Here is a 17,911-nt window from a genome sequence, read left to right on the forward strand (position 1 = left end):
TCCAGGTACAACCAAGGCGGAAGACTCTGAGACACACAAGTTCCACATCAAATCCATCATTGTGAATGTAAAACAGGCTTGTTTAAAAGGGCTTAACTGGGCCAATGGGAAATGTCGACAACCTGCATAAAGGGTAAGCAGAAAATAAATGAGTAATTGTATAAATGCATATAGTATGACGCATTCGCATAACTAAATTACAGATAAACTATTTAAAGTTATTTGTAAATAAATTTAAATACAAAGTTTTCTCCAACATAAAAATACCCGTTTATATTATTTGCTACAACTTACCATGTGCAAAGCAATATTAAGTGTATGGTTTTTCATTCTTGTAATGAATGCGTACAATTCAGATGTTAATGTTACTTCCCCATCACCGGAATATTTAATTAGTAACTCCAGTGACGTTGTTACGACCCAAAGTGATGCGATTTCTAATATGCAACAGCCCCTTCCAAAGACAAACGCGACGAACGAAAGCCCTGGAAATGTAACTCGCCCCGACGACGACGTTAAAACTCGCAAATCTCATGTCAAATCTATCGTAAAATATAAATGTTCGCCAGGTCTTAAGTGGGCTAATGGAAAATGCAGAAAAGAGTCTTAAAAAGGTATGTATCTTTTTATTGTGCACTTAAAACTTCGAATTAAAATACTCGTTTTGGACCTATTATATTTTTTTACGTAGAATTTAATATCTAATCTTTTACTAATCACGTCATATGTACAAAGTATATATTACACATTGAATGATAAGATTATGAGTATGTTGAAGATTTTGAATATTGATTATATTAAAATATTGTTTCTAATTAAGTAAATTAATTGTTCGAAGTTTAAGACAAAATCTACAAATTTTTGGGAACTGTTTCTTGAAATTTTGAATATATTATTTAATTAATTTAAGAAAATCTCATTCAATATTATTGTAGTTATCAAGACTACTTGTCTTTACTCCATAATCTGGGGTTTAAAAAAATCGTCTGACATAATTGAAATAAAATAAAATAATTACAAAATAATTTCTACTCTTAAACAGAATAAATGCAAAATGTGGCTGATCACAGAAGTAGCAGACTTTTGAAATATACATATTTGTTAAGTAATTTATGCATAACATTAAAGAAAATTATTAATATTTTGTAGGGTATGAAATATCGGCAATGATAGTCTGAAATTAAACTACTACTACTAATAATAACTACTCCAATTAATAACCACAATTCATATAAATTTCCGCTGTTTCAATCGAGATTACATGTCGTTCCATAAGTTTTCAATTCTATTTAAATCCGGAATTTACACTGGTTAATCGAGAATTTTAACAATTTTATCTGTTTACCAACTTTGAATAACTTTGGATGCATACTTCATATCATTATTATGCATAAAAATTCATGTAATTGCTAAATTATCGTTGGCAAACGATCCATTTTATTAATAATTTTTTGTAATGGGCCTATACCATACCAGGGAAAGGAATCCCAAACCAAAACTTTTCCTCCACTGTGTTCCAAAGTTTTTATAGTGTATCTGGTATCCTCTTTTATTAGGTGTATTAGGACGATGAATGTCTTTCACCATCTGATCCTATTCTATTCAACTTAGAGTTATCACTCCGAAGTACTCTGGAGGATAATTAATAATATAATTTTGGAAATTTTTACTGAAATACACCCTTGCTAATTTTGTTTATTCACTCGATGTCTAATTGTTCATAGTTGATGTTGTATGATTCAATTAATTCATTTTTTATTTGTAAGAAAGGATTTGCTGATTCTTTCTATTTGTATGTATATATGGCAAAAGGAGTTGGTTTTTTGTTAAGACGTTATTTTATTTTATTTTCTAATGTGTGTGTTGTTTCATAATTGTTAATAATATTGTAAATTATTTATCGGGATCTTAAGGCGTTGATGAAGCAACATCAACAATATTTAGACGTTGATTTTTCATCCTTATTTCTTACTTATTATTCCTTTTTCTTTGAAGTGCAATCTTTCTTTCTTCCCACTGAAAGTGGGTTATTTAATAAAAGGATACAAATACTACTAAGAATAAATTCTTATTATTAAGAATATTGCTAAACAGTACCACAAACGTCCAAATATATTTGACTAACCAAATCAGACTAATATGTGCTTTTAAATTAAAAAAAAATATATAGACGATTGAAATATCTTGTATATATACTGCTTGCAAAAAAAAAAACGCAACACCTAGATATAATTGATTTATTCCAAACTTTTTTTAGAAATATATTAATCTACTACAAAAAATAATTGATTAAATAATTAAACAAAAATTTTAAAGAATAAATTGTCCGAAGCTAATAATGAGTCGGATAACCTCATTGATTAAGATGTTCGTTCGTGGCATCTAAGGGGATTATCGACGTTTTTTTGTGAGATACCATATCCCAATCCGAATGAATCTGACATCTTAGTTCATTAAGAGTTCGTGGCGGGGTCACCTCATCATATTCCACACAGATCTGGGTGGCCAAGACAGTTAAGCAACATGGGAGGCTTCTAAGAAGTTTAATGTATTGTTGGCAATATGTGGATGGGCATTATCTTGCTGAAAAATTAGTCCGAGTCTCTTCTTATGTAGGGAAGAAGATAAGGTTCCAAAACGTCATCCACATATCGCTTCGACGTCATATTGTCTCAAATGAAAACTAAAATTGAATTGTTACCATAAGCAATGACATCCTATACCATTAAACCATCACGTCTTTCGAAGATTGAATACCAATTGGCCTACCTACCCTACCTAAGGGCAAATAATCTAAGACGACGGTCTTGTAGCTCTGTGGTAGCTCTGGGTCTTCCGGAAAGTCTTAATCTACCTCTTCTGCTCTCTTTACTCCAAGACTGCCAACATTGTATTATAATACTTACATTTCTGTTCAAACGTGGTGTTTCTCCAGTCCAGTATCTATCTAGCTTAATTGGATAAAATTATTTGTTCTTCGTACTACACATTTAGTATGAATTACTAAATAAAACAAATTGTGACAAAAACTAAGTACACGCTTGTTTGAAATACCTTAAAGGTATGAAGAAAAAAGAACAAAAAAACGACTAACTAAGGAGACTATCGTTAAAATTTTCAACTATTCCACTGGGTAGTAGCAATCACAAAATAAAATACAGTTAAAATATAGTTTTATTAACTAAATTGTCTTATCATACAATAATTTGACAAAGTAATTAATAACTTAACCCGTCACGTACTACTTAACTTATTTGAAGGAGATTAACTTATGTGATTGGAGATGTATAATCTCCAATCTGGAACCCACTGTGGTTGCACTCCTTGTTTCCTTCATAAGATGGATGGATATTTTAGGGAACTCCAACAGCGTGTGTGTACACAACTGTAGTTCTTCGATTGAATGTGTATTACTTAAGTTTAATCAATAATTTAATGACTAGCGGTTGAGAACAAAAAAATGAGACAATCACAGAGTGGTGCCTGTAAAAATGCACAGAATAAACATAAATTATTGAAATAGATTAAGAATGAACTCACCAAAAACGTTTTCGGCTTCGGACGAAATCAAGACCACAATCCGCTGCAGCGGGTGTCTTCACCAAAGACCGCAACGGAAATGTAACGAATTTTGCGTTGCAATTGCTCACATGAGCCACGCGCAATCTCAGTTTTTAAAAAAACAGGGCTAAAAAATGTTCTACTTCGTAAAGACCAGAAATGAACGAAATTGGCATCAACAAAAATACACTGATAAATCAATTGATTTTATGAAATGTCCTCAGTTTTCAAACTTAGAAACAAATTTATTTACATTTATGACTTCATTTTATTGTTGGTTAGTCAGTTAATTACATCTATAAATGTTTAAAATATCGACAGCAGAAATCCCTCAATTTGCAGCACATCAAAGTGAAACTAGTACTAAAGTCATGCCTTATTAATTATTTCAAGAAGACTGATAATGTCCGTTTCGAAATATGATTAACATCAATGCTATTTACATATTTGTGACAGACGGAAAAAGTAATAAACCAAATGTTTATTTATCTACGTTTACATGCAAATCTGAATCTATTAGCATTTGAATTCATCTACTCACTGATTCAACGATATTTCCAGATTATTATTTACTGTAGTAATTTAATTAAACAAGTAATTTTCAAGTGTTATAGATCCATATATTTAATTATTTACTTACAATTTATGCGCACAAATTATCAACTTACCACATTTTCTAATGTTTCAAACTATTTTTTATTTGATGATTGATGTATCTCTAAAATAGTTACACATAAATAAATAACATAGATCTTACATAGATAGTATTTACAGTAAATAATGTCTGTTAACTAATTGTTAAGAATTAAAACTAAATAAACATCTAAATGTAAGTAACAAAAGTATTTACAATTTAATTTTTATCAGTTCTTCTATTTATTTTCTCCCTTCTTTCTTAAAATCTTCAATTTATTATTAAATTGTATAAAATACTTCATAATCTATGTTTATAAATAGCTCTTGCACTAAAATTAGTTATTTAAAACCATGCAAATTAGTGTAAAATTTGCTGAATTTGTGCATGACTTTTATTATTTAAAATAAATGTATTGATTTAATCAAATAATCCATAACTTTTCAACAAATAATGCCAGAGATATTCATATTCATAGCACAATAATTAGCACTGTGCAGTTCCATTACACACAGTGGATATTTTAAAAAATTAACTAACGGTAAATAGTGGTACCACTCCGGGGCAAACAAGTAATAATTAGCCGAATCCAAGGCGACTATTGAATCATCTTCTTTGTCTTCAGTCAGCGATAATCGTTCGAATGAACTTGTATCACAAAATGCGCCTAATAAATTTGGTACTGTTTGTTTTCTTGATTGTGACCGTATGTGCCGATCACGTTACCAATTTAGACAAGACGAGAAACAATTCTACAGCAAAATCACCAACGAGAGGCCCTCCGGTGGGATCTATAATAAACGTCAGCACCAAGTGCCCGGATGGATATCAGTGGGCTGAAGGACAGTGTCGAGAAGTGTTTTAGAAGGTATTGCTTATTAAAATTGACAAAAAAAAATTTTATTAAACTATTTTCGTATCGAATATATCGAACATCCGGGTCGGTCATTGGTCGCTGGTTTGTTTTTTCGTTGCTGGACAACTTTTATTGACGGAGTCGGCAATCATTCGGCAATTATTATTTGTAGTTATATAAAATTAAAATGCGGTTGATATTTAGCGACGAATTTAAAATTGCAACAATTTAAATGAACCAAATACCTGAAAGATATTACACCGCATTAAATATATCGAATCGACGAGAATCTTGCTATTTCATAACTGCGTGGTTGTTATATGGTGCAATCACTGTATATAGATATAATTAATATCTGAGCAGGCTATGTAATTTAATTTTGGAAATTTATCTTGGACGGAGCTGTTTTGTCTAAGGATAATTTTCCGTTTATAATTATTTATTCATATACTATTTTTTTCTTACATAATGGATTACACGTAATTTTATATTTGTCACCTTGGTAATGTGTTGATTTAACTAATACGAATTTAAATAAGGTTCAAACGGAAACTAAAATTACATTGATCTTTAAATTATATGTCAATTTAGTTTAATATTGTTTTTAGACCTAATTAATGCGTGACATTAAATGTGAATTAAAAATCAAACAATTTTGTAATATGAGTTAATGTCAAAATATTTAAATAGTTATTAATTGGATATTTAGAATATATTTTGTTTCAGATTCTCATCCTTATGGAATTTATTGACCGTCCAATAATTATAATGTATTAACCCTGCTGTGAAAAATAAATGTAATAAAATGTAATATTCTATTGCTGTTTTATTATACACATACAAGAAAAATCTAAGGATATGTTTGTAAACCTTTGAATTTTACTTAGAATTTTTATGTAAATGATAAACGAATAGTATTACATATTTGTTTATTTAAACCAAATTAAAGTAAATAATATTTGTTAAATTTAAAATATATAAAAATATAATTTACATAGTATTAGATTTTAGCATAACATGTAATGTAATATAAATAAACTAAAAATTATTTTAATAAAGAATGTGTGCCCGACAGTTTATAACTGTGTTGGTCATAAAGTAAGGTGATTAGTATACTTACTGTAAAAACACCCAGGACAAATTGAGATATTTTCATTGAATTGAAGAGAATTGAAATTGCTCTTCATTTTTCGTGAAACACTTACTAGTTATAAGTGAATACAGAAAAAAATATATACTATTATAATATATACTATACTACAATATTATAATAATTTGATTATAATAAACAATCAATTTTTTTAGTAAAAATCTATTTATTTAAATAAAACGCTTAATTTTAAGCAGTAAAATAACATTTATTTATTAAAATTTTTAGTTTTCTGCAGATAACTTATGATCTGTAAAAAATATCAAAAACTTTTTCAGAGATAAATTATAGGAAATTGAATTCTCTACAAAAAATGTCATATAAAATTTTCCTATAAAGTTGATGGTTGCGCCAGAAAATGTGAAAAATGTCAAAATTTTAAATCAATTCAACTTTAATGTTAAATAACTTTTGAAAAAATGAATATGTCAAAAAACTGTAAGAGATATTTTTTGTAGAACGTTAAATTTTCTATAAAAATATGTTTTGATCATTTTAAAATATTATCTCTAACGAGAACACCGTCCCCGTGTTATTTAAACGGGAAATTAAAATTTACGACCTCTTAATATTAATATTAAGAGCTGTAACTTTTACAGTATTTTTTTTACCATTTCCAACAAGATTTTCGATATAAATAAGAAAAAAAAAATTTGTCGATTTTTTTGAAACAGTCTAGTATACATTCTGCACAATAAAGACAGGGTTTAAGTAATAAGAAAATTTAAGTTTATTTATAAATTATTGTTAAAATATGCATACATATTAAGCCGTAATGCACCCACATCTGTATATTTTATAAGGTCAGTTTCTTCCACATAAAAAACTATATAAACAAACATTGATAATTCACGACTAATGTTAATTAAATACCAAAGATGCACGAGCTGCCAGTTGTTACGACATAATTAACACATCTGCCCAGTTAATGATGTGCTAAACAGGTAATAGATTTTATTAAGTTGTTAGGAATTAATCTTCTCGAACTACGTCTAATTATTTTTTATCTGTTGTATTTAATTCTGAATGAATCAATCATAATGTGAATCAATTAAAGCGGCGAAATCACATTTTTTATATAATATAATAATTACTTTGTGTGTCGAGATCATATCACATACGATCGTATGATGAAAACGTAAACGAATTGTTTATGATCGATGTTATTATCGATCAGATTTGTGATTCCCAACGTGGATGCAAACTGGGTAAAATTGCGCGATCACTTTCCAAACAAACCAAACTATCTCGATCGTAATTTATGTAATTGATACGCCTTTCCAAGTGGACCAACACCTACCATCGCATGCACCGATGTGCCGGGCCAACGGCAAAAACAAAAATCTAATCTGTACACAACATAGTCGGATCATCCATTAACCTAGTAAATGTATGTCTTATATAACGTTATATATTTCTCTGTTAAAACTGTTACATCGAATCCGGTTTTCCGTACCTTTTGGTCGAACCAATAAATTCTGCAGCGAAATACACCGATTGACTGAGATAAAATTGCGTAAGGTTCCTTCGAATATTGCCTGGTACCGTTCCATTCATGATCTTTTAGTTAAAGATTCATTTTGTTTTGCCATCGTTCCATAGAATGGGTAGAATGATTTTCCATTATTATCGGTGGTTTTATTAAAGACATTCAATTTCTATTATTATATTGGAAAAAAAAATGTTTCAAATCAGTAAATCTGACAAAATTACCATAAGACGTTTCGTTTAAAATAATTTTACCAAACTAAAGACTCCAAAATTTCATGACACAGATTCAGCGACATTGAAATTGAATCTCATCTGTTGCATAACGGCATCGGTGTGCTCTGAAGAGACCAGTGGTGAGTCCGCACATCAGATGCAATGGGTGAAAGGTACAAGTATGCCCGATTTGGGGGCCACACCTCCCCTATTTTGTGTTTTCCATATAAAAGCCTCGGACACTCGGGACACCAACATACAAACATTGAACCAGCAGTTTTCACATCATGGCTTTCAAAGTGAGTACTGTGTTTATTCTTAAGCGTTTGCCAAATATTCACATTCAATCGGTTTCATGTATATGTGCTGTTTGTTTTCTTTTACCAGAAATATTACTGATATTTTAAAATTATATTCTAGTTCTTCATTTTAATTATATAACCTTTGTTTGAATTAAGAATGAGATTTGTCTCTAAAATTTTTAATTGGCAGTAGACATATTTGAATACATTAGCTTTATTACATATTTTAATCACCCATCTTTTGATAAATCAAGACAAGATGTACAAAAATATGAGAGAATTCGGGACTTCCTTTATACCAATTTATACTAGTTTGATTGATTTGTTTTGATTAATCAGCATTAAATGTTACTTTATCTTAAAATATAAAATTATATTATAATATTATATTATTTTGTTTTATCTATTAAGAGACAAAGATGTTAAAATAGCATAAGTAGCAAAACAGCTGATTGTGAAATAATCTACAAATTATATGAAATTGCTTTTTAGATAAGAATAAATTTCATATCAAAAATGTAATCTCCATCAAAAAAACATCATATGTGATTAGTATTAGAGAAATTATTATTAAAACATTCGTGATACTGTATAATCTAAATTAAGTTTTTTTAACCCTAACGACAACTTTCGCCAAAAGAACAACCTTAATGATGTCGCTCATATATTTGTTGATGAAATTCACTTCACAGAAAATCTAGTATTACAGCATGTGTTAAAATTTATGTACAGCATAACATAATTTAAATCAACCGAAATAATTCAGTTTCAAAATATTGTTACAGTTCTTCGCTTTCGCGGCATTCGTAACATTGGCTAGCGCCGGCGACGTAGCTTACGACGTCCAACCGAGCTACGCTGCGCAACCGGCTTACGCAAGCTACGCTCCCGCATTAACAACCTATGCCGCCCCGGTTGCCAAATACGCCGCCGCCCCGGCCCTCTCCTACACCGGACTTTCCACCCCCGTCGTTCAAAGAGTAGCCTACGCCGCCGCTCCAGCTTACACCCAAGTCGCTCCAGTGGCCAAGGTGGCTTACGCAGCTCCCGCCGTTAAGACCGTCGTCGCCGAACCCGAAGCTCCAGCTCACTACGACTACGGCTACGCCGTCAGCGATCCACACACTGGCGACAGCAAATCGCAACAGGAGTCGCGTCGCGGAGACGTCGTTCAGGGAAGCTACTCGCTGGTCGAAGCCGACGGCACTAAACGCACCGTCGAATACACCGCCGATCCGCACAACGGTTTCAATGCGGTTGTACACAGGGAAGCTGTGAAAGCTGTGGCACCGGTTGTTGCGAAGGTCGCTGATCCAGTGGCTAAAGTCGCATACGCCTCCCCAACGGTCCAAGCTTATCAAGTTCCGGCTGTTCAAGCGTATGCCGCTCCATCCGTTCACGCTTATGCAGCTCCAGCTGTTCAAGCTTACGCTGCTCCAGCGGTGGCCAGTTATTCGGCTCCTGCGGTAGCCACATACGCCGCTCCGGCTGTTGCCAGTTATGCTGCTCCAGCCGTAACTAAATATACGGCAACTCCGGGAATTACTTATGCCAGTTCTCCGGTAGTGGCCAAATATGCTGCTGCCCCAAGTGTTACTTATGCCGCACAGTCTGCTCCCTCCTATTATCACTAGTGATTTTGTTTTTTAATTGTATATAATTAATTTTAGGAAATAAAAAGCCAGTAAACGTGTACATGCGTTTTTATTTCACTATGTCGTAGCGATATTAACTAAATCTAATTAAATATATTGTACCTGCACCTTAATTTATAATATTTTGATATATTCATTAATGTTGCAACAATAATAGTTTATTTTACTTTTATTGGCGAAATTCATATCGCCTAACAGTCAACAGTGGATTGATATTACGGCTTTGTTGGGAAAAATTAGATCTTCTGGGTAGCGGCGTTGTTAATAATAATACTCGCACAATAATATTAATAATAACACTTGCACTAACACGAATTACAAACAAGCTAAATGCATTCGTGACGTGAGCTGTCCATTTCCTCACTTGATCTGTCAGTCTCAATTCCAAACTTAATTTATTTAACAATTAATTTTCTGTATCATCATAGATTATTATTATATTTAGTTAGAATTATATATTTCAGTGCTAAAGGTGTTATGGAAGGGGTGAAAAGATAATTATCATATATATATATATATGATACATAATTGATTATATTTTGTATTATTACATAGTATTATTTAGATTTAGACTCTTCTTCTGACTTCCATTGCTGATATGCTTCGTACCCAGCCATCACACCCACAGCTATACTGCCTGCTACTGCGAACCAATCTATTTCAATCGTTTTCTCATTATCATCTGAAAAATAATACAATTAATAATGTTAATCTATAGAGCATTACAAAAGTACCAAACATATTACAATTTTTTAACAAATATATTTATAACTAATATTAAAATTTTAATAATGAAATATGTCATATTCAGAATCTGAATGAGTTATGTACTATTTTAAAACATTAGGTTCTTCTCCATGGGACTATTTCGATGTGCATACTTAGATAACAGTTTATTTATGATAGTAAAATAAATAATATTAGTTTATACAAAAGTTATTTTGTAGTAGTTAAACGGTGTATGTGATATCAAATAATGTTTGTGTTTACCATAAAAAAATAAAATTAAAATTTATATTTATGTTTCAAATAAACAACATAAAACTTACTTTTTTTTTGTGTATTCAAATGTCTGTAGTTGTTTGGATTCAGTAGATCTGCTATGTCCTTTGTATGTGCTGGACTCGTAATATAACGTGTATCTCGTGGCACTATAAATTAATATAATTTAGAATTTATCTTTTAAATCTAGCAATGATATAGTTATTCATTCATTTTTTAAAAAAATATGTAAATTATTAAAAAATATAACAAAAACTTACTGATTCCTCTGGAAGATAAATTGTTCGGATTCAACAGCCTAAATTTGTTATCCACGTTTTTTTGAAATTCTTTATTTATGTTACAACAAATTGATGTTACTACTGGCACATACCAACACAACTGATTTGATGAGTTAATATTATCCCTTTTTATACTAGATGTGAGCGAATTTAAAAGATATTCCCCGCACAGAGTACATAGAAATCGGGTATTCACCCAAATATACTGTTCTGCGATTTATGAGATAAGCTTATCAAGCATATGCCACTCTATCCGTTCACACTTATGCAGCTCCAGTTGTTCAAGTCTATACTACTCCAGGAGCGGCCAGTCGGGTCCTACAGTAGTCATGTAGCCCGATCCGGCTGTTGCCAGTTATGCTGCTTCAGCCGTAACTAAATATACGGGAACTCCGGGAATTACTTATGCTAGTTTTTAGCTAAATATGCTGCTGTCACAAGTGTTACGTATACCGCATAGTCTTCATGTTACTCTTGGAACATACCAACTTAAGTGACTTGATGCCCTGTTTATACGGATCTAGATATGGGCGAATTGAAAAAGTTCTTGAGCCACATGCAGGACCTACTTTACAAATATCAGGAAACTAAAAAAGTTCAGTTACTTTGAATTACAGTGCAAAATCTTAACTAGAGTATGGCCGTGTCAAATGCTTGTTTATTTTCAAACTTGGTATCAAGGCAGTAGTTTGTCGTAAGATATGCGCTGCTTTTGGAGAAGGTACTGTAGCTGTATGAACAGGTCAGAAGTGATTTAAGAATTTGGAAAATACTTCTTCAATTCCCAAAACCGACGACCTTTTTTGGTTGAAAAAATTGTAGACACAGAGAAATCGGGCGGGTATCCACCAAAATGTACAGTTCTATGAGAGATAATTAAATAAATATCACATTCTTATCTTTGAATAATTTGATAGTAATAATCATTATAGGATGAGTATTTTTTTAATTTATATATATATATATATATATATATATATATATATATATATATACAAATATAAGTTTATTATCATAATTAGTACAAAGTGACTTGATTATTCCACTGTTCAGCAGTCAACTATTAAATCAATATTAGAACTGTTTTAAATTATGTAATTAACAATTTACTAGACTACATTTTAAAAACGCACAGCAAGTTCAACTTGGTCAGACTAATTAAAATGTAATTGCACTTTATTTTTAAAACACACCTGGCACAATAAAAAATACCTTAGTAATAAATAACGTTAGGACCATGTTAGTGAAAGTCCTTTAAAGCCCCATTACAAGATGTTTTGCAATGATTCGCATATAAAAACTTCGTAGATTGACGTCGAATCGTCATAATGAAGCCGACACTTGCAAACATGGCATACAAAGTAAGTATTTAAAGTGAATTTGTTTTTGTAATTGCACGCGACAAAGTGAAATGCTTTCGTACCGGAATCACTCACGAGACACAATTATATAATAATAGTCTGGGATGTACTTTTAATTTGTTATTTTGTGTGATGCTCATCTGAAACGATTATCTCATTAATAAATAATTTTTACAATTTTAGTTACTGATCGTAGCCTTCTGTGTGTCACTCAGCAATGCTGGCTATGAAACTCGATCACCAGGATTGGGAGCTTATGCGACAAACTCGAAGATCAAAAATCAATTATCTTTCGAGTCTTATCCAACTCATACTCAAGCAATAGCCAGTCCTTATCCGTCCGTAACCACAATGAAAGTGTTAACACCTCTTGTTTACTCACCGGAACCAATTCCATCGAGAATCGTCTATGATCCTACACAAGGTTCTCACGGACAGGACTCAGTGTCGGATTATCGGTACGGATATACGGTTGAAGATCCCAACACTGGTGACAGTAAGTCGCAACACGAAACGCGGGTGGGAGACGTTGTTAAAGGAAGCTATTCCGTTGTTGATGCTGACGGTACCAAAAGAACTGTGGACTACACAGCAGATCCTCATAACGGTTTTAATGCTGTTGTACGCAGGGAACCTTTGCATACAAGCGCATAAAATTTTGTTGGTAATATTAATGTATTATTATTATGTATTAATGTACTTATTGTGATATTATCTTTTAAATAAAATTATTTATTTTTGTCTATTTTTAGAAGACGTTTTATTTTGTGAATTTGGACACATTTTATGCGGTTGTCTTAATTAATCTGGTTCTTAGTCAGAGAATATGGCAATCTGAGTCAACAACAAATAGTATTAAGTCTCACAAAGTGTAATAAATTGCATTTGCAACTGTTTGACAAACTGGTAATGCCAGTATACGATATGATGGTGGTCGTTACCGACCTGTGACCAGAAATCAATGCAATCATTGAAAGCATCAGAAGAAGGTTGCGTGAATCTGCTTTTAGAGTCAGGGAATGGGCCAACGATCATCGCATGTGGACTGCAACAGACTGTTGAGTATAGGTATACATTATATCATTTGGTTAACCGTATTTGAACACGGCGTGAACGTGGTGAGAGATATCATGAGCAAAACATAGTTCAAACTGTTGGTTTTGGAGTTGGTTCTGTAACTATGTGAGGAAGAATTTCTATACAAAAACGTTCGGAGTTGCTCATAGTAAACTATGTATGTTCGAAGATATCACGAAATGGTTATTGAAATGATTATTATTATATTTGCTCAAGAATTTGGACCAGATTTCGCTTTTGTAGACGACAATGTCCGTCCTCCATACTAGGGAGCAGTGGTTTCCGCATTCACCACGCAGCAATACAATTGAACATATATGACACCTTCATCAACGACAACTTTACACTCGAAATCACCTGCCACAAAATTTGGATGAGGTTGCTGTTCACTTATTTAGCTGTGCCAAGGAAGGTGGAAGCTGTTCATGGCACAATGGGGGACCGATTGGAAAAATGTACCGGTTAAAATTTTACTAAATCAAACTAATTACTGGCTTAAAAGTTGTTTAATTTATGAGGGGATATTACATTGTATATATGTAAACTTATTTTGATAATATATTTTTTGCAATACCTTTGGTATTCTTATTTTTTAAATAATTCAAATTATCTTCTTCAAAAAATACGCATTGTAAAAGATCGTACACATAATTGTTCATCATATCTTTGGACTATTTTAGGACAACCACTCAGATTTATTCTTACAACTGTTCTTGAGACATTTCAATAACTCATCTCAATTTATATCATATACAGTATTGACCATAATATTTGGAACGTTTGAAAAATTTATTTTAAAATGTACCTTCCTGTTGAGTATTGAAATTGTTAATAATTTTAGTAGTACACCTAGGTATTATTTTTTATATATTTTAAAATAATATAGCTGGACAAAATACTTTTTTTGTAGTTTTTTAATAAATAAAAAACTTATTTTATTGTTATATCATATTAATATTAACATTATTAATATCTCTTGGGTATGGATTCAATCAATTTATCAATTGGCCTCTGTTCTATTGAATACCAATCCTGACACAATATCAAAAAAATCGGCCTTGATTCACATATTACTACCCCATTTGCATCCAAGAATATCCCACGGATTCTCAATAGGGTAAACGTTTGTACTTTGTGCCGGCCACTTCATGCCTTGTAGGCGATTTTTTAAACAAATACAACTCCAAAACATTACCAAAAACGAACCGACCCTTTATGCCTTTTATGCGGTGAATTGGACCAACGCCGTGCGAAGAAAAACACCCCCACACAATCACATATCCTCCTCCATGTTTAACATTTGACTTTATGTATTTTTTATTCATCGTTCACCTTTCGGAAATCCAACATGAACAATAGAGGTTAAACTTGGGTTGGTCAGCCAAAGTTCTCTTGGATTAACTTTAGTCTGGCTGCGATGTCCTTCTTTCGTAGAAAGGTTTATTTGCTGGCCTACACCTTTTTAAGCCAGAATCCAAATGTCTTCGACGTAGAAATCCCAGATGAGTCAGATTGGCTCATAACAGCGGAAATTTGGGCCGATGATAAGTACAATATTTGGCTTTGAATGGTTTTTCGTGGTCTGCCTGAAAATTTGCCAGGTGATAATAAACTACTGACTATTTCTGAATAATTCATAGTATTGGACCATAGCTCCAAACACTTCGAAATTTCAACCTGCTTGACACCTTTTTTATAAAAAGTAAATTTGCTTTTACCCATTTTAATGAGGTTATTAACACACTCAGGCGCATAAATGAAGGTTTAAAACCCTTATTTCGCCTTAAATATTAGTTTTTTCTTCAAAAAATTTAAATTTCATACAATTCTTGGTGTGCTATACGCAGCAGGTTAAAATACCTAATCATTATATACAATACAATACAATACATTATATGTCTATTATATTTTAGTACAATAATAATATTGATATTTGTATTATAAATATAGAAAATTAAGAAATTCCAGGTGTTATGTCCAATACTGTAAGTCACATACCCCTTTTAGAAATTCAGATAACTGTCTAAAATCACTCCATATTTGACAATTTGACACATTTAACTAAGCTATCATAACATATGAGATAATATATGAGATCAGATTTTACTTTAAAGCTTTTAAATATATACATAAAATTAAATTAATATTAACATTTTTTTAGATTATATAATAACTAGTAAATATTGACGCTTACTTTTTTCAAAATTTAAATAAAAAAATCATTTATAGCATATTGACAACTTTAATAAATAAATAAATATATAAATAATTAGGAACAAAACAATATCAGTGGTGGTAATATGCGGATGCCGGAGCGTGGTAGGAAGCCAACACCGGAGCCTTGTATTTAGCTACGACCGGTGCAGCAACAGCAACTTTGACCGGAGCCACAACCTTAGCAACGGGAGCTGCTACTTTCACGGCAGTGCCGGGTTCCTTACGTACTACGGCGTTGAAACCGTGAACGGCGTCGGCGGTGTACTCCACGATGCGTCGGGAACCGTCTGGCTCGATGAGCGAGTAGCTTCCGTGGACGACGTCTCCTTCACGACTTTCCTGCTGGGATTTAACGTCACCTGTGTGGTCGTCGTGGACGGAATATTCGAAGTTGTAATGGGCAGGAGCTTCGGGTTCGGAATGGTACAGCTTGGCGTCACCAGCGGCATAACCTACTTTGGTGATTGCTGAAGCATATGCCGGAGCTGCATATTTGGTTACTACAGGGGATACTATTTTCGTTGTTGGTGACGAAGGACTTGAGTAGGAGACAATGGGTGCACTTGGATAATTCGTAATGTGATCGGATGGTGCAGGATATACGCCGGCATTGGTGACGGCTATGACGGCAGCAATTACGACTAACTATATAATATATTAGAAATAGTGTTATTATTTATGTTAACATCGAAATTAAGAGCATACTTACTTTGCAAGACATGGTTGAACTAACAGTGACAAATAAAGCACTGGTTGCAGTTTATATAATACAGACACACTGGGTGTGCTTTAAAATCAAAAATAGTTTTGTTATACTTAAAATTCGGTCACAATTATTAAACACGCATTGAAATGATTTCATATTAATTGCCAGAAGGTTAATTGTTATATCAGATATAATGTACAATAGACAATTGTCATATAATAGAAGTCTAGAACATATTTTCATAATTATAATATACGTATGATAATAATTGTATTCAAGAGCACTGGGTCAAATTATAAAAACTTTCATTTTTTATTTGCATGATTGCAAAAATACTAACATATTATATTATATATATAAGACAATCAGGAGTGTAACAGAGAAGCCTTAATTAAATAAATGGAAATGGAACATGAATGTTAAATCTGAATATTTAGTCCTAAAAATATCTTCAAATACTTTTAAAGTAAAAATTGTCATATTCTAGTTATGAAAGAAACAAAGCTGATTATAATGAGTCGATGTGCCAATAAGACCAAATGACTTCATATCCTATTATCAGTTAAGAATCACAAAAAATGGTATGGCATATTTTGAAAAACCACCACCAGCACGAAACAGAAAAATATTTCAAAGTCCCTAGTTTATTTATTTCTGTTATACTTACTAACCCATGTTCCAAAGCTAAATTTTATGAATTAAAATGGTTCCACTTGAATTATACTAGATTATTTATATAAGCAGTGATTATTCTATTAATTTGTAAAAAAAATCGATACAAAGAGATGAAGAAAATATACATTTTTAAAGAAATAAATTTAATGTGCATTTGGTTTATAATTGAGTATAGTTGTGTTGCATAGGTTGAAATGTGTTTGTACTAACTCCAGATGAGAGAGGTAGAGCAATTGGAGTGTTGGAGTCCGCAGTCAATTAGATTGATATCGCAGGTAGACTCAATGTTGCTCAAAATGTACTCGAAACTGGCTCTACTTCAGTAAGACCAAGGAGTGGTAGAAAGTTACCGCAAGACCATTCCGACGCTTGCATGATTTATACTAGGACTATATGTCGAAGACTTTTGGATTCTGGCTTAAAAAGGTATAGACCACCAAAGAAACTACTTCTACGAAAGAAGAACATCGCAGCCAGACTAAAGTTTACCCAAGAGAACATTGTATGAAGTAGCGAATCCAATATTAACTTGTTTAACAGAGATGGTATTGTTCATGTTCGATGTCTGAAAGGTGGACGATTGAATAAAAAGTACATAATGCTGACTGTTACACATGGAGGCGTATCTGTAGGGGGGTGTTTTTCTTCGTACGGCGTTTGAAGGATCGGTTCGTTTATAGAGACATCTTTAATAATGTTTTGGAGTCGTACTTGTTTGTGTTTGAAAAAT

At 32.2% G+C, this 17,911-nt stretch overlaps 3 protein-coding genes and 2 long non-coding RNA genes across 6 annotated transcripts; 3 read left to right on the top strand and 2 right to left on the bottom strand.

The window, feature by feature from the left end:
- Positions 1-242: 242 nt before the first annotated feature.
- Positions 243-5,869, top strand: LOC109594524 (uncharacterized). 2 transcript variants are annotated; one of them, XR_007547911.1, is made up of 2 exons: positions 243-614; positions 5,778-5,869. It is a non-coding gene; the product is annotated as an uncharacterized LOC109594524 (long non-coding RNA). The 2 variants fall into 2 exon arrangements; XR_002191232.2 differs by lacking the exon at positions 243-614 and adding an exon at positions 4,608-5,063.
- LOC109594518 (uncharacterized) lies at positions 3,157-3,635 on the bottom strand. The gene is made up of 2 exons (XR_002191230.2): positions 3,541-3,635; positions 3,157-3,483 (listed from the first exon to the last, which is right to left on the bottom strand). It is a non-coding gene; the product is annotated as an uncharacterized LOC109594518 (long non-coding RNA).
- Positions 5,870-8,041: 2,172 nt separating the features above from the next.
- LOC109594802 (cuticle protein 21) lies at positions 8,042-9,891 on the top strand. The gene is made up of 2 exons (XM_020010044.2): positions 8,042-8,204; positions 8,993-9,891. Exons 1-2 carry the CDS (start codon positions 8,193-8,195, stop codon positions 9,839-9,841), a joined length of 861 nt encoding a protein of 286 aa, XP_019865603.2. The 5' UTR covers positions 8,042-8,192; the 3' UTR covers positions 9,842-9,891.
- A 2,505-nt stretch (positions 9,892-12,396) lies between these two features.
- LOC109594066 (cuticle protein-like) lies at positions 12,397-13,160 on the top strand. The gene is made up of 2 exons (XM_020009232.2): positions 12,397-12,506; positions 12,690-13,160. The coding sequence occupies exons 1-2, from the start codon at positions 12,474-12,476 to the stop codon at positions 13,158-13,160; spliced, it is 504 nt and encodes a 167-aa protein (XP_019864791.2). The 5' UTR covers positions 12,397-12,473.
- Positions 13,161-15,869: 2,709 nt separating this feature from the next.
- Positions 15,870-16,521, bottom strand: LOC109594056 (cuticle protein 7-like). Its single transcript, XM_020009220.1, has 2 exons — positions 16,510-16,521; positions 15,870-16,445 (listed from the first exon to the last, which is right to left on the bottom strand). The coding sequence occupies exons 1-2, from the start codon at positions 16,519-16,521 to the stop codon at positions 15,870-15,872; spliced, it is 588 nt and encodes a 195-aa protein (XP_019864779.1).
- Positions 16,522-17,911: the final 1,390 nt, after the last annotated feature.

The sequence above is a fragment of the Aethina tumida genome, chromosome 1, assembly GCF_024364675.1.
Source record: "Aethina tumida isolate Nest 87 chromosome 1, icAetTumi1.1, whole genome shotgun sequence".
NCBI classification, from domain to species: Eukaryota; Metazoa; Arthropoda; class Insecta; order Coleoptera; family Nitidulidae; genus Aethina; species Aethina tumida.

Coding starts and splice junctions, on each gene's coding strand:
- LOC109594066 (XM_020009232.2), top strand. CDS start 12,474: ATGAAGCCGACACTTGCAAACATGGCATACAAA. Junction 12,507..12,689: donor TTGCAAACATGGCATACAAA/GTAAGTATTTAA, acceptor TTACAATTTTAG/TTACTGATCGTAGCCTTCTG.